A 20,222-nucleotide genomic window follows, 5' to 3' on the forward strand; every position below is an offset into this window, starting at 1 on the left:
GAAGATCTCCATCGTTTTCTCACTGATTACGTTTCTGATTGGTAGCCAGTTTCCTTGAAAACATCACTCTCTTTTCAATGAACCGGTCCAGGAAAACAAGTGCAGGAAAGAAATAACATGTTTATGCTGATCTAAGACCAGCTGTTCCCGAACAAATCTCAACCACTGGAGCTCTTGAAATAAAAACCGCAACAGTGATCTTAGATTAATGTGCATGAGCGACCGACATCATCAGCCTTTGAAGTTCAGACCAAAGAGAAGCCCCCTCCACTGCCTCGGCTTTGTTAGATTACACCAAACCCATTTTGGTCCTAAGCCCAAAACCTGATACTCCAGCTTTTCAGGAAAGAACTTGAGTGTGACCGAATGTAGGCCAGACTCTCCACTGGCCTGGATCTTGGAGAAACGTCAGATGAAATACCCTTCCAGTGATTTCAGACAGAGCTCAAAAACAGCAATTCTTTTTGAATAACATTAAATAATTGTGAATTGAATTTCTTTTTCTGTCAAGAACTGAGTGGCCAGAGTGTGAACCTCATAAAAGCAACGTGTTACATTTTTTCTTCACGTCTGGACCAATTTTAAGCCTTCGTCTCTCTCTCTCATAACTCATCTGTATCGTACAACATTCATTACCATTCTCAGAATTTCATAAATAATGTGTTCTGTGATATAATTTGTTGTTTTCATACATGCTTGTATCTGATTAATGTTTTCATTTCTGTTTGCTACTTCAGCCTTAAAATAAGAAAGTGAAAGGCACTTGCATTTTTTGGCTGTCTTGATGGTTTTTCTTTTCTTCTTCTTCTGGCTGGTTTGGATGGAGGGAATGTGTGGTGAAACTCCAGCTTTGAAGTTTAGGCCAAACATCTGCTCTCTCTTTCTCTCTCTCTTTCCTTGTTGTCTCTTTTGTTCAGCCTCTCTTGGTTCTTTCCTTTCCTTTCCCTCTCATTCAGTTCAGTTTAATTATGCAGGATATGACCAAATATTCAATACTGTTCAAATCCGTATTGATTGAACGTTAATCTTAATGTTGGGAATGTTGGTGGTTATGAATCTGCCTGCGAGCATTATGACATAGTTTTCAGGCCTTTAGTGCTTAAAATAACTTTTTTATTAAGTATTATATGCTGCTGTCTTTATTGGAAGACTTTTAAACTTAAAGTTCAACAAAAGTATATGTATTGTGTCATTCGCTATTCTTTCCTTTGCTTTTTTCATTCATTGTTCTCTCATCCATTCCTTTTTCTCTGCATTCTTTCTCTCATCCACTCATTCATTGTTTATCTGTTCTTTCCTCGTTCCAATCTGTTGTTTGTTCTTTTGTTTATTTGTTATTGTTGATTTTTGTTATTTCTACTAGTGGCGGGAAAGGGAATTGCTAAAAATCCTTCAATTCTTCAACCAAATATCATACCACTGGTTGAGCCAGACATGTTGAATTGATTTTGAAAGTGGCAAGGTGTCTGCACATTAAATAGGAGAAAGTATTAAACATCAAATTCTAATCTTATCTAACTGTGTACACGCATACATAAACAAGCTTACTTGGCCTACTCCCCTACCATGTGTATCGGAACAGAAGTTCATGGCACACGCATGCAGCTTTCAGAAGAAACATTTATCCGAAGCAGATACGCAGTGTAAGATTTATTAGCCTGTTTTGCAGAAGCACCGTCTTTCTCAGAAAGGCCTAGATCTTTTGCTTTGAAGAGCAAGCCCACCTGCATCTCAGCCGAACGTTTTTGTGTGAGAGGATCGTAACCTCCTGAACTGAAGAGGAGTGCATAGTTTCCGCATCAAAACAGCATTCCCGTTGTCTCTCTGGAGCTGTGTGTGTGTCTTTTGTTTTGGTTAAAGAATTAGTTTCTGCTTTGTCAAGCTAAAGTTTAGCTTTGAAACTTGGCAGGCGTAACGCAAAGTATCAGTTTGAGCTTTCAAGTCACCCCGGCTGAATTCGGATTTTTCTGACTGTTCATGTTCATTATTGCTATTGGATATCCAGTATTTCAAATGTCTACTCTGAAGGTGTGAGATTATTTGTTTAAAGGTGCACTCAGTAATTCTTATATTGTCGACTTTATGTTGTCTTGGATGTATACTGACACCTATTGGTGTGGATGCAACATCACAGAAACGTTTCCAGTTACCAGTTTAATTTTAGAAATAAAGTGACCAGTATTTGGCTTGTCATGTGATTTCAACATGGCTGCCTCCATGAGGCCACCTACCCCCTAAAATAAAACAGCTTGTATTAGACTACTGATAAGACTAGAGTCTTCATCTTATGTGTATACAGTTTTTTTTAAATAATACATCATTAAATGTATCTTAAAAGTACTATTCAATTTAATAATGTGTACATTTAAAAATGTTGTTCTGAAAGCTGTGATGACACCCCTATATACTCACAAATATATAAACAAATCCCCAATGATTCCAATGAAAAGCATCTGTGTGATGGCTAAACTGTGCGCAACCCTTGCCATTTTGCATTCTGATTGAATTGACTCTCTGTGCTTGCCGTAGACGGTTCCTGGTGTGCACAAACAGGGAGACAAGTATCTCATTGAAAGAGGGTCAGCCAGGCAGGGTGGCCACAACCTGCTCTCAGCTCTCTCACAAATTCATTAGCAAGTTCATAGTACTCGTGTGTATGCGTTTGTGAGAGATTTGCTGTGTCAGGGTGGTATATATGTCAGTGTGGTCTAATTGACTCAAATGAATCTTAGGATTTCGGTATGTAAGCACTGTTGTGATTTTTTTGGCACACTGACTCAATGCTAGTTTTCTGATCTCTGTATTTGTTTCCGTCTCTCAGTGTATGTCTTCCAACTACTGGCATCGGCATTACATTTTTTAAAATGAGAGCCACTGTTTCTTTGGGTTTAAAATGAGCATTGCCATCCAAAAGTTTGGGGTCAGTAAGATTGTTTAGTGTTTTTAGAAAGAAGCCTCTTAGGCTCACCAAGGCTGCATTTATCCTGATCCTTTATAAATCATTCAAATATGCTGATTCACTGCTCAAGAAACATTTCTGTTGAAAACAGTTGTACTGCTTAATATTCTTTCATTCATAACATTCATAAAACTTGAATAAATTAACTTATCCACGAACATCTGAGTCCCGTCAGATTGCTTTCCATCGACTGTGGAGGTGAAGACGACAACTCCCATGATTCCACACTCATTCACGCCGTCATCAAGCTACGCCTTTGTTATATTCTGAACCTTTAGAGGCGAAACTTACATACTGTGCCTTTAAGATATGTCTAGAGTTCGAGGAGGCAATTTTCTGTTGAAACATATTTTAACATAATTTTTTTTTTGCAACTTTAAGCTCTGACATACTGTATCGTAAAATATATCAGTGCCATTGTTTTGTCTCAAGATACACACCAGTAATTTTATTTTCTAAGGCATGTTTATAAAAGCTACTTAAATGTCCTAATTGAACTAAGGCCTAATCTTGCCTTAATCTAAGCCCTGTCTGAGAAACCAGGCCTTTGTCTGAAAAGTCCATTCAGGATAAACTTGATAGTACATTCGACAATGTATAATACGAGAATGCGCAATATTCAAATAACAACATTAACCCAATGTGAGCAGTGTGAACTGTGCAGCAAGTTAAGGATTCTGTTGAGACTGACCCAGGGATACTTTAGTTCAAGTGTAAAAAGCCCTGTAATATAAACCTTTATGTACTTCTACTTTAACTATATCAGATTATATTAAGTTTGACTTTTAATTGAGATTTTCTAGGCAAATTTTGAGCTACGAAATGATAAACTCAAGAATCACGTACTACGAATTTGGATATATTTTTGCTTTTACTATTATGAGTTTTAGAGTTGAAGTCTTTATCTTGTGGTCTTGAGACCACATAAACATGGTCTGGGTCTGGGTCTCAAAACTTGAAGTTTTGGTCTGGATATGGATCTTGGTTTATGGTTTCAGAAAAGACCACAGTCTATTTCCAACATACTGAAGATGATAATTATGTCCACCACAGGTCGGCGCGGCATCTTCACCCTTGCAAAGGATTTACAAGAATTCCATGACTGTAAACGGCAACAAAGCCACTGTACAAGTAGGGTTTGAAAAGAAAGATGCAGTAAATTGTCTCTGTCTCAGATGATAAACTGGATATTGGGTATATGGGGTCTTAACTAATCCTTGCTAAATAAATTCTTCTTTCTAAGAAAAAAAAAATTCTTACTGACCTCAAACTTTTGAATGTGTATATGCGTGTTTAAGTATTTTTGCACGTGTGATGTGGGTAAATGATTGTATTCTAAAGCGTACAGTATTTGACATCATTATTGGCCTGTGTTAGTTCAGAACATTTGCTGTTGATCACTTAGCGCCCTGTCAAAAGACTTTGCTTCTCTGCCATTATGATGTCAGAGCTAGATTACTGCTGACTGATGACATCACACTGTTATGAACAGCTTTCCAGCAATACTGTCACCTTGGCAACAGGCTCGCTCAGGAAGATCTGTTTCAGCTGGAGAACCGTTTTGAATTTTCATTCATTGGCGTTGACTTATGTTAGCTTTGCATTTAAGTGTAAGTGTGCCAAATATATGGTTTTAATTCCATAACCTTAGTAAATTGTAGTTCTGCACAGTTTGATGTACTCAAATGTCCTTTTCATAGAGGTTCTATGAGCCTCTCTTGGCATAACACTTTTTTTCTTTGACCATCTTTTTTGCTGCTTTGTTTTTAATGCTGCTCAGAGTTATTGTGGAAATGTAAAAAAAAAGAAAAAAACACCACAATCCACATTTCAAAAACAAATAATAATCCGGACACCACATTTAACAAATTCAGCACTTATTCAGACACATGAAGGAGGAGCTGAAATACATAAATTTGATTGATGAGGTTATTTTGGCCGAAAACGCACAAGGACACGCATATAAACTCATAAAACATGTCATCGTGTTAGCGGCTAAGAGAATGTCAGAAACATCCAACCTTCCTCATGTTTGACTGTACAAACACAATAATGTTCACCCTCAATGATATTTATGATGTGTGAGGCCTAATTGATGCCAAATGATACACAGGAAGTGTACTGGACGCATACTGAAATGCACTGAATTCATAAACGCATCGCCTGAAACTAACACCAGAGAAAGTGTTTGTGAATATGATTGAAGCCAAAACATTGCATCCCATCAGATCTGTAAAATCCAAATGTTTGTGCATTAGTGTTAGTTTGCAAAGCATAGATGCATCACCTTTCTCTAAACACTGTCCAGGTAGTGAAAATAGCATAATTTATTCATGAGATCAATCAGTATTTTACACTATATTAGGTGAAAAATAATATCTTGGATGTTTTTTGTAGGCTGGTGGTTTGTCAGCACAGCTGAAGAACAGGGCTGGGTTCCTGCCACGTACCTGGACTCTCAGAGCGGCACCAGAGATGATCTGGACCTGGGAACATCTAGATCTGGAGAAGGTAGGACACACCAATGACACTCTCTCTCCTACTTTCCCATGCACAAACACTCTTATACCCCAAGAAATCTTCACCAAAACCAGTATAAGATGACCTGTTTTGCATTCATTGACCAATCACCACCCAGAACCGTACATATTGATTTTATAATGGAGTATACCAAAGTCTGTATACTAAATTTTCTTTGAGAAGCTTCTGCTTGTTTGAGAAAAAGAGTGAGGACATAAGGACTGTGAGAGACCATCGATCGGAGAAGGAGAAATAAAGGAAAGAAGGGCGGCTCCTCTATCATTTCTTTGAATCTATACATAACAAATTACTTCTTCTCTAAAAGGTTGCACTAGTACATTGGTTGTACTTCACAGTGTGTTATAACTACACACCTTATTGAATCTGGGTGTTTCCTCAACTACGGGCACTTTTGGTACTGTGGACTTTTTAAAACATTTTAGAATTGTATTAATTGATTTAATGAAGATTCCCACCACATCTCAAGTTACGTATTGTGTTTATTAGCTTTGTGTGGTTGAAACATTTCAGAATAAAATGGCATTTGAAAAGTGACAAATAAAAGCGATGAAGACCTAAATCTTCATATAACAAACTGACAAAGTGGAAATCTGTTGGTTTTAAAGTTACAATGAAACAGAAATACCGACAGATTTTTTTTCTGTGTAACAGATTATTGAAAAAGAAAAAGACTGGGTTCTTTCCATCAGATGTTGATTGGATGTCCGGCATGCATCAACAGAGAGAAGTTTGGCGTCTTCTGTCTCAGAAGATCGACATTTTGATTAAACAAACAAACAAATTGTTTGAATCATTCACAATAAGATGTACTGTATTTGCAAAATAATTTCGTTTCATGTCAAATCCTGGAACATAGATTGGCCAAAGTTGAAGAAACACCCATCTATTTTCTCACTGCAAGGAAACAAACATTGAGAAGTCTCATTATAAATGTGTCCCGTTTTAGCTGCATCTTGAAATGTATGCCACTGAAGAGCTCAATGTGTAAGATTAGGAGTGGTCAGGCTGGAGATAAAGCTTCCGCTATATCTTTGTCTTGAATAGATCGAAACATCCCAACACAATTTATTGATCCCGAGGGGTAATTTACCTTTCCATATGGCCACAACATACTCATTTATGGATGTTGCTGCAGTTTTTTCAGACTCAACTTCATTTGAACTAGACCATCTACCGTTTATTTACTTCCACACCCTTTTTCCTTTTGAATGTATGGAGAAAATGAGTGGTTAATATATATATTCTGTATAATATAATACATGAATTGTCCACTCTCTTAACACAATAAAAAGCACAAGCACTTTATGTGCACCACTAAAATCCAATAACACATGTATTAATCCAAATACTCCATTGCTTGCCATCATCGCTCAAGCCGAAAACCCTCCTAACCTATCACAAAACTCTTTTCTTTCATGTGATATGTCTTCATCATTTACACTAATACCAGTGTTCCTCCTGAGTTGTTTATGTTGAGTTTGTCATGTCTCTGTTCTCTTTCTGCTGTCCTCATTCACCCGTGTCAGTTACTAAGAGACGTAAGGCTCATCTGAAGAGGCTTGACCGGAGATGGACACTAGGGGGAATAGTCAACCGCCAACAGAGCCGAGGTGAACACACATGCAATCACGCATGCCTGCATAGACTGATCACATGCAAGCAGTCACGTGTGTGTGTGTGTGTGTGTGTGACCAATCTGCATGGTGCGTTTGTGTGTTTGTGCAGGTTTACACAATGATTAGCTTGAATACGCACACAAACGAGGCATTTGTTTAGAAACTAAACTCTATTTCTGGATAAAACTTCTGGATCTGGCTCCCAAAGCATGCTGGGTGGTCTTTTTCATGCGCTCCATCATAAAATCTTTATTATACTTTGCTTGCTTTAGGTCTCTATTTGTGTATATGTGTATGAACTCAAAATGAGATAATTAAGACTGTTTGCAGATGATGAAAATTATGTTTCTCTGGATAAAGATTGGTTTAGAAGTACATATTCATTCTGAAATATTGTAGTCTGATATGATATCTATATGCTTGAAATCTCATGCATGGCATTAGAGTTCAAAGTTCCAGAGACCAGAGTTATGGTAGTAAATATTGATTTGTTTCTGGTCTAGCTGCTTCATTTTCTACTTTTCTATTAAAGCATACTAACCAAGTATCTCTTTCAGGTTCACATAGTTTAAAGTATGGGGTGTCCAACTTGAAGGATCAACGTCCTGTAGAATTTAGCTTCAACCAGCTCCAAAATACTTGCCTGGAAGTTTCTAGCAGGTCTGAAGACCTTAGCTGTGTTCGAAATCGTCCCCTATACCCTCATTCACTTTTGCCTACATTACTTCACCAATATAGTCTACTTGAAGGAGTGAATGAAAATGAGTGAGTGAATTTGGATACTGAGTGTGTTAGAAGGGATGCCGCTTTTGCATAGTTTGTGCTTGCTGTTTAATAATCATTTGAAACGTAGCATCTCCAGTAGTGGTGGAAACTAGCTTTTTATAATGGAAACTAGCATGTATAAACCTGAATTAAACAATTTAAAAATAATTTAAAAAGGAATTTATATTACTCTGTACCCACATTGGACCAGTGGTTTGGAAAGTTTGGAAAGGATGGATGATTCATCTAATTGAATGAATGAGGCATTTATATAGCGATGAGTCATCTGAGGGCGCCATCTTCTGGTGAGACGCAGGAATTCATTCGGCACGACGATCACAGTGCATTATGGGGATTCTCTAGCCGTTGAGTTTACATGAGTTGTACACTTGTTAATGCAGTGCATTGTGGGATTGAATGAGTGAACTCGATAACGTCCACTATTGTTTCAGAGATAGTCCACTACAAATGGCTGTCCCTTCAAATAGTGGCCTATTTAACACAGGGGGCGTTTTTGGACACTGCCCTTGATTAGCTAGTTGAAGTGTTTTTAAGTAGGTCTGGAGCTAAACTATGCAGGACAGTGGCCCTCCAGGAGCAGCTTTGGGAACCCCTGGTTAAAAGGGATAGTTCACCCAAAAAAAATAAAAATTGGTAATGCTGTCTACTCACCCTTATGTCATACCAAAACTTTTTTTTTTTTTTGTCCATACAATGAAAGTCAATGGGGAGCAATGTTGTTGGACCCCCATTAAATGACTACCATTGTATGGACAAAAACATACTTCAACATCTAACATCAAACTTATTTTTTGGTGCTGTACAGAAGAAAAAAACGTCATTCTGGTTTAAAAAAATAATCATTCTGAAATCTGTCAGATCTGGCATCCTACAGTTCACACATGAGGTTTGACCTTTCAAAATCCCAGTGTTTAATTATATACACCCAGACCTCAAATAATTACTAATGTCTAGACCTTTGGAGGAATTGTATGTTTGTATGGTAATGAGTCTCCTTGGAGATCTGCCGTTTCATGTTGAGTCATACGGAATAGACCTCCACGGTTGTGATTCCCGCAGTTTTCCATTTGTGTACTCTTCGTGTGTAATGACTAACATGTCATGAACACCATGCACATGGCTGTACAGTAAGTAGACTCTAGACTAGAGCATGCTGGATCTGGAATTGGTGGGGAGCTGATAAGATTTTTACCATGCTGCATTGGCAAGTGGATGAATATCACCCTGACTGGGAGTGTGTGAATGTCTACTGAGACTCCTAATGCCCGGTACACATTGTACGATTTCTGTCCCAGATGAAATATGACCAATCGTGGCAATTTCTGTGGTCAAGGCTCCTAAACGGTAATCCTACTGTAGGTCGTACAGTGAGAGAGGTTCAAAGATGGCCGTTGTCACAGTCTTGCGACCATTGACAGTGTCTTAAATTTAGCATGATCATCTCACAGTGTTTGATGCTACGACCTACGTCTACTGACTAGCCAATAATAATGCAACATGAAATGGCGTATTGATCAAAGCGACATGCCGCTAAAACTATACCTCAAGCTCCATTTGCAAAATTGGCATGCCAAGTTGGCCTCTTTTCTCTTGTCCATATTCTCCTCTTTCACATCCTCACATAAAACCACAATTGCCAAAGTGTGATTCCTCTTGCTCTATTTGTTTACCGCTAACGCATGCTGATGACGTTTTATTCTTCTATACTCACTTGTGTCGTATCCTACGATTCAATTGGTGTCACCATCGTACAGTCTACATATACATACCCAAGTTTATTGGATCCATGTCGTTACAGTGTCATTTGTAATGATGATTGCCGGAATCGCACAGTCCGTAGCAGGCATAAGATATGAAATACCAGGTCTTATGTTTATGGGATGAGTTATGTTTATTAGTCTCTTCAAATCTTCAAGTCCTCCAACAACAACCACTAACAACCGTGGTAACTATGGGATTTTAGGCAAAACTATGGTTACCGTGGTCAAATTTGATAAGCATTATACATTTTTCTCTTTTCTTCCGAAAGTGGCTCATGCAGATTGGGATAAAAATGCTGGTTTTAGATTGGATGTGACACTGTTACAGTAACTGCCTTTCCCTCATTATTTCTCCCTTACTTTGCTCTGCATCATTGGAGAAGTCTTTGGAAACTCACAGTGGAAAGTGTGGAAGTAGGTCATTGGCTCGCTGTGTGTGACTGCATTTAATCCTGTCATTTTTTTTACCGTATACATACTAATGAGTCAGAGAGCACCACGGTTGATCCAGAGACAAAGAACAGCCAGGAGTTTCAGAGGGAACGTTTCTCCATAAACACAAGTTGCAAACTTCAAAACAGGTCAGAGGTTGTGAAGGCTTCAGAGTGGTTGCTTGAAATCAACTAATGATCTTTTGTTACTTAACGGTTTCAAAATCCGTACTGAAATACGGTACTGGGAGCCCTTGGTTTAAAAAAGTACATTTGATCCATATTGAAAATTTTCATTTATCATCATTTATTGATGATATTGATGATCATTTATTCACCCACATTCTCCAAACCAGAATTTTAATTTATTTATCTTTATTTTAAGTTCTATTCTTCCATATGCCACAAAAGGAGATATTAGGCGGTATGTTCATGCTGCTCTTTTCCATAAAGTGGAATAAAATAACTAAAAAACACCATAAAAGTCTTGATGTTGAATATTGTATACGTAAATAATGACTTAAATTTAAAGGGATAGTTCACCCAAAAATGAAAAATGTGTAATTTACTCACCCTCAAGTTGTTTCAAACCTGTATGAGTTTCTTTCTTCTGCTGAACACACAAAATATATTTTGAAGAATGTTGGTAATCAAACATTGATGGACCCCATTGACTTCCATTGTATTTTCTTCTTCTTCCATACTATGGAAGTAAATGGGGCCCATCGGCTGTTTGATTACCCATATTCTTTAAAATATCTTTTTAGTTCAGCTGAAAGGAATTCATACAGGTTTGGAACAACTTGAGGGTAAGTAAATGATGATCGACTTCATTTTTGGGTGAACTATCCCTACTAGCTTGATCAGACATGGTGATCATCATTCACTTTCAATCCGCATTCCTCTAAATTGATCCTTTTCTGTTCTATGAAAAAAGTAAAATAATAAAAGCTTCAGAATGACATAAGGATGAGTAAATTAACTATTTTCATTTTTAGATGAAGTATTCGGTTGCAGCTCAGATTCAAACAACTCCTGCCGGACCGAGCATGACTTTTGGTTAGCTTATATGAAACGTTAAAGCAAGCAAGTTTCAGGAAGGTCAATGTGACAGCTAGAACGATCTGTGTACCCACAATCCCTCTCTCATTTCGTATCGCAGTGGTTTTTAGGTCGCGGAGGCTGGATGAGAAAATGCCTCTGTTGGCACACAACACCCACAAGTGCATGCAAAACTCAAGTAATGTGTTCTGGACCGACCTGACTTTTTCCACCATCCAGAACAGCCCATGAAAATACTGCTGACTGTTGGAAAATGTGTTTCTGAGGCGTTTCTTTTTAGCTCTTTCATTTCTACCCTCACATCGCTCACTCCTGTTGGTTGTGTCATCCGTCCACACTTTAATCTCTTTGACCAAATGCAGAATAACTGATTCTCCTTTTGAGTTCCACAGAAGAGTATTGGTTTTAGGTCAGAAGTTCAGAATGAGATCAGCACAGTTTCTTCTCTGTCATATGTTCACTTATCAGATTTCCCAGCTTGTCTGCTCCCGCGAAAGAATGAAGTGTTGATAGAGACGTTACGAAAAAGAGGGACTAACTGCCCTGACCTCATGTCATCTGTTGTTGGCAGACTGTGTTATTCACTGCTTAGAAAAACTACATATAGGATATTCATCTCTCTCTTTTGTTGTTTTTCTTTTTCAACACTTCTCCCACTATTAATGTCTTTTTATCAGCTCTATTTCTGTTTCACTAAATCGAAATTTATAGCGTTCCTCTGAGCAGACTGTAAGCTCTTTCGCAAAGGGAAATACATCAGAGTTTGATATGTAGATGTTAAACACAGTTGTGTCATATGTAAACGATACCGAATAATGTTTTATGTGTGTTTTTAGGGAAGATAAATGCTCTATAAGATCTCAGGAGTCTTCAATGCGAAATGGTGGGAATAAAACGGGTTGCGCTCAGTTATTTGTCTTACTGGGTGAATCTTACAAAACCTGCCATGAACATATCCAGGACATATTTTAGCACAAGATAAAAAGACAAAATAAGTCTAGTTTTGGGACCATTCCTTTTTCTTTCTTTTCTTGCAATGTGAGATTATTTTCATGAGAATTAAGCACATATTCTTCCCCAATTCTTACTATCATTATACAAAACAGTCTCATTCTCTTTACTGTAATGGGGAAATAATACATTATTTAAATAGTAAAAATGGTAGCACTGTAAAAAAAGATTAGTTGACTCAACTTAACTAAGTCAAGTCATCTTGTTGCTTTGACTGAGTTAATTTGAGTCAACTTATAGTGTCAAGTTTATTACACTTCAAAACATTCAAAATGATGCATAAACTTGACACTATAAGTTGACTCAAATTAACTCAGTCAAAGCAACAAGATGACTTGACTTAGTTAAGTTGAGTCAACTAATCTTCTTTTACAGTGTATGTGTGGTCCGCTGACAAAATGTCCTAATGCATTATGGTGATTCTATATTCCTAATGCAATATGTAAATCATTTTTTTCTTCTTCTTTTGACTTGTCATGAACTGGACATGTTTATATAAGACTGACCCTACTAGGTATTTCATATGGAGTAATACTAGAACCGGATTGGAGAGGCTTATGATAATTATTGTGTCTTGGGCTTGTATTGCTCTGGTTACAACAGGCCCACTGTCTCCTGGAGGTTTCGTTAATGTTATTACTATTGACGGATTGTGAGGTGATTGTGTTATTGTGCCTGTGGTGAAGGGTGAGTTTTGGACCGGTCTTACTGCAAACTTTTGTGGTTTTACTTCTGCCTCTGTTTTCCCAAGGAAAGTCCTTAAATTTTTAGGTTTACGAGTTAGCAGTTAAATCCATTAGTCGACCTCCTTTCACACCGCAGAAAAGGCAAAGACCCAAGTACAGGGAAAAAACAACAACAAAGAAGTCCTTTCTCATTCTTTTTCCCTTATCTGTTTTTTTTTTTAGAGGAGAAATATGTCACTGTCCAGGCGTATGGCAGTCAGGGAAAGGATGAGATCGGGTTCGAGAAAGGAGTAACCGTGGAGGTCATCCAGAAGAACCTGGAGGGATGGTGGTACATCAGGTAATCAATCTGGACCTCACTTTAAGGTGGTATATCATGGAAATATTTGCTTTTTATTATTATTTGGTAATATTTTTGCTGATGATATTTCATTTCTTCATTGCAATATGTCTGGTGATATTGCATTTTGGGTCTTCAGAAACATCTGCACTATTCACTGTATTAATTGGTACTGTATTTAGCAAATCTCAACTGCTTGATTATATATTAAAAGTACGATATTTTCCTTGCCTGATTTTTTATTCGGTCACAAAATGTACCGGTAAATATAGCTCTATAAATAAAGTTAGATATGCAAGTATATCCAACTTGATCATATAAAGCAGTATATACTATTGGCCTAGCATATCTCAATTGCTAGATTGCTTTTTTTTTTTTTTTATAAAATGGAAACTAAATTACCGCCCAGATATTAAGATGTTATAAATATTAACATCATGATTTTCTGTAAAATCTGCTTTGAAACCACATGTAGAGTGATTGGGGCTGTACATGTACATATGATGCCGTATAATTAGTGTGTGTATATATATATTATATATGAAGTGGCTTATACAGTAGATGCTTCTGCATATTAAGGATACATAGAAATAATTGCAGTTTTACAATTTTTTTGCAATCTCTGGATGGTCAGTACGACTTCATCTTAATTTACGTTATGCTGACCTCTAGTGGTCAGTAGCAGAATGGTTAATGCATTTAATTTGTAATTCCCATTATAATGTTCTGAAAGATGTGTAATACTGCTACTGATGTGTTGCAGGTATCAGGGTAAAGAGGGCTGGGCCCCAGCCTCATACCTGAAGAAACTGAAAGATGACCTTTCCCCAAGGAAGAAGACTCTGACTGGCCCTGTGGAGATCATTGGAAACATAATGGAGATCAGCAACCTCCTCAACAAGAAGGCTGTAAGCGAGAAGGACATTCAAACTGATGGCGAGGCCACCAGCCCTGAGCGCCACATTTCCAAAAGTGAAATCAGTTTACCTATCCCATATGCCCCAGAGGCTGGAGTGGCACCCACTGTGGTCACTGGTTTGGGAATGAACTCTGGATCTAGCGCCGCCCTACAGGAGAACAAGAGCAGGGCAGAGCCGGGGTCACCTGCCATAGCCCGGGTTGCACCACACAGAGTTGAGATAGGTGAGTAAACAGTTGGTTTATGACATGTATAACTAAATGTATACAGCGTTCAGAATATAATAGAATATAATAGAAAAGTTAGATATATAAGACTTACAGTATGTATTTACTTTATCCAAAACAAGTACAATTATAATTAAATTATTTTTCTTAAGAATGTATATAGCTATATGTTTTATATTTAATATATTATAATATTTTCTATATAATTGTGTAATTATATCTCCATATTTGATATAATAAACATGTTTATGTTCCTGTTATTTTTGCACATAGGATTTGATGCCATAGGTAACATTTCTTTGTGGTAAACAGATGTTTCCTAACATTTTGTCCGGGTGTTGTGTACCTTGATAGTGACACATTCACTGTCTCTGTTGCTCAACATTCAGCCTGTCAACTGCTGTTTGTTTAATTTTTTGTTTGTTCTTGTGCTTACTTATTTTTCTAATGCTAAGTTCACACTATACAACTGAAAATAAATTCCCATAGTGCTGTACTGCTCACATTACATGACATTCATTCTTGTTAAATCTGTTTTGTTGTGGATGCTGAGATGCACACACTATTATTTCACCTTAACAGGTCCTTAACAGACAGCATATGATCCCCGAAATTCTTCGCCTTGGTTAAAACTTGCAAAGTGACTGATTCTATTCAAATAACAGCAGCTTAAGTTGTATGCATGGTACGTTTTGCTAATAAATCTAAAAACGAAAAATATGAAAGATGACATTTAAAGAGACAATGGTTAATGTTCTATTTTCTCATTGGTTATTTCTTATCATTGCTCTCGCTACTTAATCATCATACCCAGGCCATCACATTTCTCACACTACAAGATTTCCTTCTGATATTTTTTTTATTAAAACATGCTTGTTGTGAATGCATGCTTGAGTGTGTTGAAACACATCTCTGAACTTCTCTCTTATAATGAGGGTGAGTGATGGCACTGTAATCCAGTTTGGCTCCAATTGCCTTTGTTAAAAAATAATAATAATATGTGACAGACAAATTGGGAACTCTCCTATTTTAATGTCCTAAATTTGATTAAACTATGGTAATGTTTGCTGTCTTGAGCTGACATGTTTTGTATTCAACTGGCAGGATCTCCAAATCTCAGACAGAAACCTCCTCCTCGAAGAGATACAAATCTGGTAAATTAAGTGGAGTAAAAGGCATTTATGATCAAATTAAATTCATAGAGAGCAGCATTTATTTAGACAGTAATGTCTTTTTCTCCAAAATTCAAGGCATTCCAGTTGCCCAAACCTCCAGAGGCCCCTACTGTGGAAGCGGAGTACTACACCATAGCAGAGTTTCAATCCAGTATCTCAGATGGCATCAGTTTCCGTGGAGGACAAAAGGCTGATGTAAGGCTGATATATATTCTAATATATCTGATATATTTTATTTAAAAAAAAACTAAAATATCGTTTGACTAATGAACATATTAAAATAATTAATATATACAGTGGGGTTCAAAAGACTTTTACCCCATTAACAATGTGATTTATTTGTTTAAAACTTAATATAAACAAATTTTCAAAGTTTGGATCACACTGTATGATAAATATATGCTTTTGTATAATGTAAACATGTAATATGTGGTCTTCAGGTCATAGAGAAGAACTCTGGTGGTTGGTGGTACGTCCAGATCGGGGAAATGGAAGGCTGGGCACCCTGCTCCTACATTGATAAACGCAAGAAGCCCAACCTAAGCAGGCGAACCAGTACACTCACCCGCCCCAAAGTTCCACCCCCGGCTCCACCAGTCAAAAAACAGGATTCTGAGGAATCACCTTCTCTGGGTGGCTCTGCCTCCAAAGCTCCAGAATCCCCCACTCAGCGTGTCTACGAGGAGCCGGAATATGACGTTCCTGCCATTGGTTTTGAATCCGATCTGGACAGTAATCCTCCGAAACAAAAAACAAACAATTCCCCAAAACCAGAGTCCCGTAAGTTTGAAATTAAAAGTAATCCAGCAGCTGCCGAAAGGATCGCACAGGCTGGCAAAGCGTCACCTTTACTAAAAGTGATGACCTCCCCCTTGAGGAAAAGAAACTCATTAGAGGATGTCAATAGGGAGGAAGTGATCTATGAAAATGATGGGTTTAGGTTTTCCTCTGATGACTTTGCCAGTGGTTGTGATTCGGATACACCAAGGAGTCTCACATTGGGTCGCAAACCTTTCGGGTCCTCTTCTGGAGGAGGGAAGCCCCTACGGAAAGTAACGCCGGATCTAAGCCGGAGCCACTCTCTTGGTCGTGCTGAGAGACACAGCCCCAAGTCATCATCAGACGAATCAGGACGCAATCCCAAAAGAGAGCCTGTTATGCGTAAAGATGTGGAGATCCGGATTGGTCAGAGTCCTTTAGCCAGGCCCAAACCAGTAGTGCGACCTAAACCTTTGCTTACAAAGTCGGAGCCACAAAGTCCAGAAAGAATGGACATCAAAAGCCTACGTCGCCAGCTTCGGCCCACGGGAAGTCTTCGGCACGGAGCGGTCCGTGCAGTACGCGGTGAAGATTCTGAGACGGCTTCCATTGTGTCCTCAGAGGATTCCATCTCCTCAAGAAGTACCTCCGATCTCTCCAGCGTCTATTCCAAAGGTAGCCGAGGTGGGGAATCCGACCATGAAAGTTCGATCTACAGGACCACAGATGCCTACGAACGAGCCCAAGAGTCAGAGGTTAGCTTCCCAGCCGGTGTGGATGTTGAGGTGCTGGAGAAGCAGGAAAGTGGATGGTGGTATGTCCGTTGGGGCAATGATGAGGGTTGGGCGCCTACTTTCTACTTGGAGTCAGTCAAGCATACCCATAACGTCGGGATTCAAGAATCCCGCGATGGCCCTCTTGTGGACCTCGGTAGCACCAACAAGTCCAACAGCCTCGAGAAAAACGAGCAGCGTGTTCAGGCCCTTAACAACCTCAACCAGCAGAACCTGAGGAGTATGAGCAACCCTAGCCCACCAATCCCATCCAAACCACCAGGGGGATTTAGCAAACCAACCGCAATGCTGAACGGTTCAAGCGTACGGATGCGGAACGGTGTCCGTCAGGCAGCAGTGCGACCGCAGTCAGTGTTTGTGTCTCCCCCACAGCCTCTGAAGGACACCAACATCCATACAGGGTCTTTGAGGAGAAATGAATCACTGGGTGCTGGCGACCACTTGAGGTCCACAGGAGTAAGGCGAAACTCCTCATTTACTGCCGTTCGACCGCAGCCAGCGACCGATGTGCGGGTGAGGGCTGGGACCACCATTACAGCTCCCGTCGGAAGTTCAAGCCCCTTGATTTCCCAGAGAAATGGAATTCCAATTTCTACAGTAAGACCCAAGCCCATCGAGAAGACACACCTCATTCACAACAACCTTCGAGAGGTTTACGTATCGATTGCTGATTACCGTGGCGACGAGGAGACCATGGGTTTCTCGGAGGGCACTAGTCTTGAAGTTTTGGAGAAGAATCCAAATGGATGGTGGTACTGCCAGGTTCTCGATGGCTTACAGGGACGTAAAGGCTGGGTACCGTCTAACTACCTGGAGAGAAAAAAGTAATTCCCCAAAAATGTTTTAAACATGCACAATTGTAATCAAAATGTAAAAAGACGAACTGACTGAAGGACTTGTGGTTTGAAACGAGAGGGACAGAGCCTTTTAGAAAGGAGTTTACATTAAAACTAGAGTAATGCAGGTGAATGTTTAGCAAAATACCTGCCGAAACTTTATGCCAAATGGGTGCCTTCTTACATCTTTCACTGAATGTTAAGAGGAATTGGTCAAATACCAGTGAAGCAACGAAAATACCAAACTTCAACTTAGTGCCATAGGCCTACAAGTACTGAAAGCAACAAACTTATTTTTGTTACAACGTTGAAAAGAGAGAAACATAATTTCAGCATAGATGCATAACAAAATGTGCAAATTCAATCGTAAAAACAAGAAATTTCTGTTAAAAATGTCTTGAACAGAAAAACCAACGTCAAAATTTTATCAGAGCATTGAGTGCATTCAAAAAAACAAAGCATAACTTTGATTGTCGTTTTTTAAAAAACGTATCATTTTTTAGAAATTGTTTTGTGTTGATGTTTTTATATCTTCCTTAGAGATGTATTTCTGCTTTCTTGTAACATCCTAACCCATCAAAACATTCACTGACTTACTTCCTGTCCTGATCCGTTGTCGTAAATAATGACGGATCAATCTCTTTTGTCTTCCCCATTTTATACATATTCGCAGGCCAAAATTAATAAAACGTTCAAGGAAAACTGTGAACGCTATATGCATAGATCACCTCATGCCCGCCTCTTTATTGGGTTTAAACCCAAGTTTAGTTTACAAAGTGCATCTGGTCATGTTAGGAGGGTAGACAGCTTCAAAGGAGAGGACTTTAGATATTGCTGCTCTGTGTGCGCTAAGTCATGAAATTAGGACTGGAAAATCTTATGTTTCGCTCAGCATTTTATCCCAGGGAAGTAGTAACATAACATTGAGCCGAAAATGTGATGACACCAAAGAAGAATTACAGACACATTTTGTTTTAGAGTTAGTATTTATTTGTATGGGTACAAATACAGTGTATTCGACAAAACCTAAACCAGGTTTCAGAACAGAGAACAAAGTATATTTAATTGTTATATCTGGAAGCACTTGATTTTTTTTTTTTACCCAAAGAAAAGCACATTAATATGCAAGGTTAATTTGTACGTTATGATATTGCTGGGCAGTATTGAATCTGAAGTTACACAATAAGCAGTTTAAACTTCTATCATTTAAGAATAGCGCTTCATTTTCCGTCGACAGATATCCAAAAAATGATCTTAGTCCATAGTCCAATCTTTGGCTTCTTTTTTTTAGACGTCTGAGCTCAGAATGATGACTTCTCCCTGATTCAGTCATATAATACTCATTACCAACAGCATCAAACAGCTGATGTTCAAGACTGCTGAAATATTTTTCTAATGAATAGCGTGAGCTCTTAATTGGGTTTCGCACTATTTTGATTTATTTTTTCTGCTGGACAGTATTTTAGTGTTAAACAGTTAAAAACATTAATTACCTGCTAGATTGCAGTTATATTCTATTAAGCAGAAAGTTGTTTATTTTGTCTTGTTTGTTGGTTGGTTGTTGTGTGATCACACATGGACAATAATGATGAATGAAGTCGTTCATTTGTTGTGAATCAATGCATTTGAACTTTTTCTTGAATGCATTGGTTAAAAGATGCAGTGTACCTCATCAGCATATAATTTATTTAACAACATTTTTGTTGTATTTATTATTTGAATAAAAAAATAACATGTTTTTTTTTACCAATGTGACACTTGATACTCCTGGTAGTTCTGTAGTAATTGGCTACTGCTATATTCTGAGCTTTTTTTTCCTACTTGAAATTTGATACTCTTGAAATATGATTTTTGAAATTTGATTTTTTTTTTTTTTTTTATTCATGGGACCATTTCCCCCATGTTTTTCCTCATTATTTATATATAAAAATAAAATCAGGAATGCATTTTCAACCAAGCTGAAAGCTGCACCTTTAGCAACTATATGGACACTTCCTTTCTCGTTATTGAGCCACATATAATGCCAGATTATTTAAGCAAAAAATATTTTGTTCTTATTTTTAATATCATCATACCACTTTAAAAAAAAAAACCACGACCTTACAAAAAATCTAAATGATAATCAATTAATCAATCCTCCTAATTAAAAGCCAGCATTAAAATGGAAATGATCAAATAGAAACTGTCATAAATGTAATAATTAAAAACAGCAGGGATCTATAATTATATAGTATATGTGGATCCCAAATTGTGACTGGACCAATTTTGATTTGAGTGTTTCTTTTAAATGTTATTGTAAAAATAAAAACAGCAATAATGG

General features: G+C 38.0%; 1 protein-coding gene across 6 annotated transcripts in view; it reads left to right on the forward strand.

The window, feature by feature from the left end:
- sh3pxd2aa (SH3 and PX domains 2Aa) overlaps positions 1-20,222 on the forward strand; it is a 107,438-nt gene extending 87,216 nt beyond the window's left edge. For 2 of the 6 annotated variants that reach the window (XM_079614725.1, XM_079614727.1), the window contains 8 exons: positions 5,357-5,470; positions 7,027-7,110; positions 13,075-13,192; positions 13,956-14,335; positions 14,612-14,626; positions 15,443-15,492; positions 15,589-15,708; positions 15,954-20,000. In XM_079614725.1, the coding sequence (XP_079470851.1) occupies positions 5,357-5,470; positions 7,027-7,110; positions 13,075-13,192; positions 13,956-14,335; positions 14,612-14,626; positions 15,443-15,492; positions 15,589-15,708; positions 15,954-17,894 (2,822 nt within the window). In that variant the 3' untranslated portion in view covers positions 17,895-20,000. Of the gene's footprint in view, positions 1-5,356; positions 5,471-7,026; positions 7,111-13,074; positions 13,193-13,955; positions 14,336-14,611; positions 14,627-15,442; positions 15,493-15,588; positions 15,709-15,953 lie in introns of all 6 variants that reach the window. The other 4 variants (XM_079614726.1, XM_079614728.1, XM_079614729.1 and 1 more) reach the window with 2 other exon arrangements.

The sequence above is a fragment of the Phoxinus phoxinus genome, assembly GCF_949152265.1.
Source record: "Phoxinus phoxinus genome assembly, chromosome: 6".
Classification (NCBI taxonomy): Eukaryota; Metazoa; Chordata; class Actinopteri; order Cypriniformes; family Leuciscidae; genus Phoxinus; species Phoxinus phoxinus.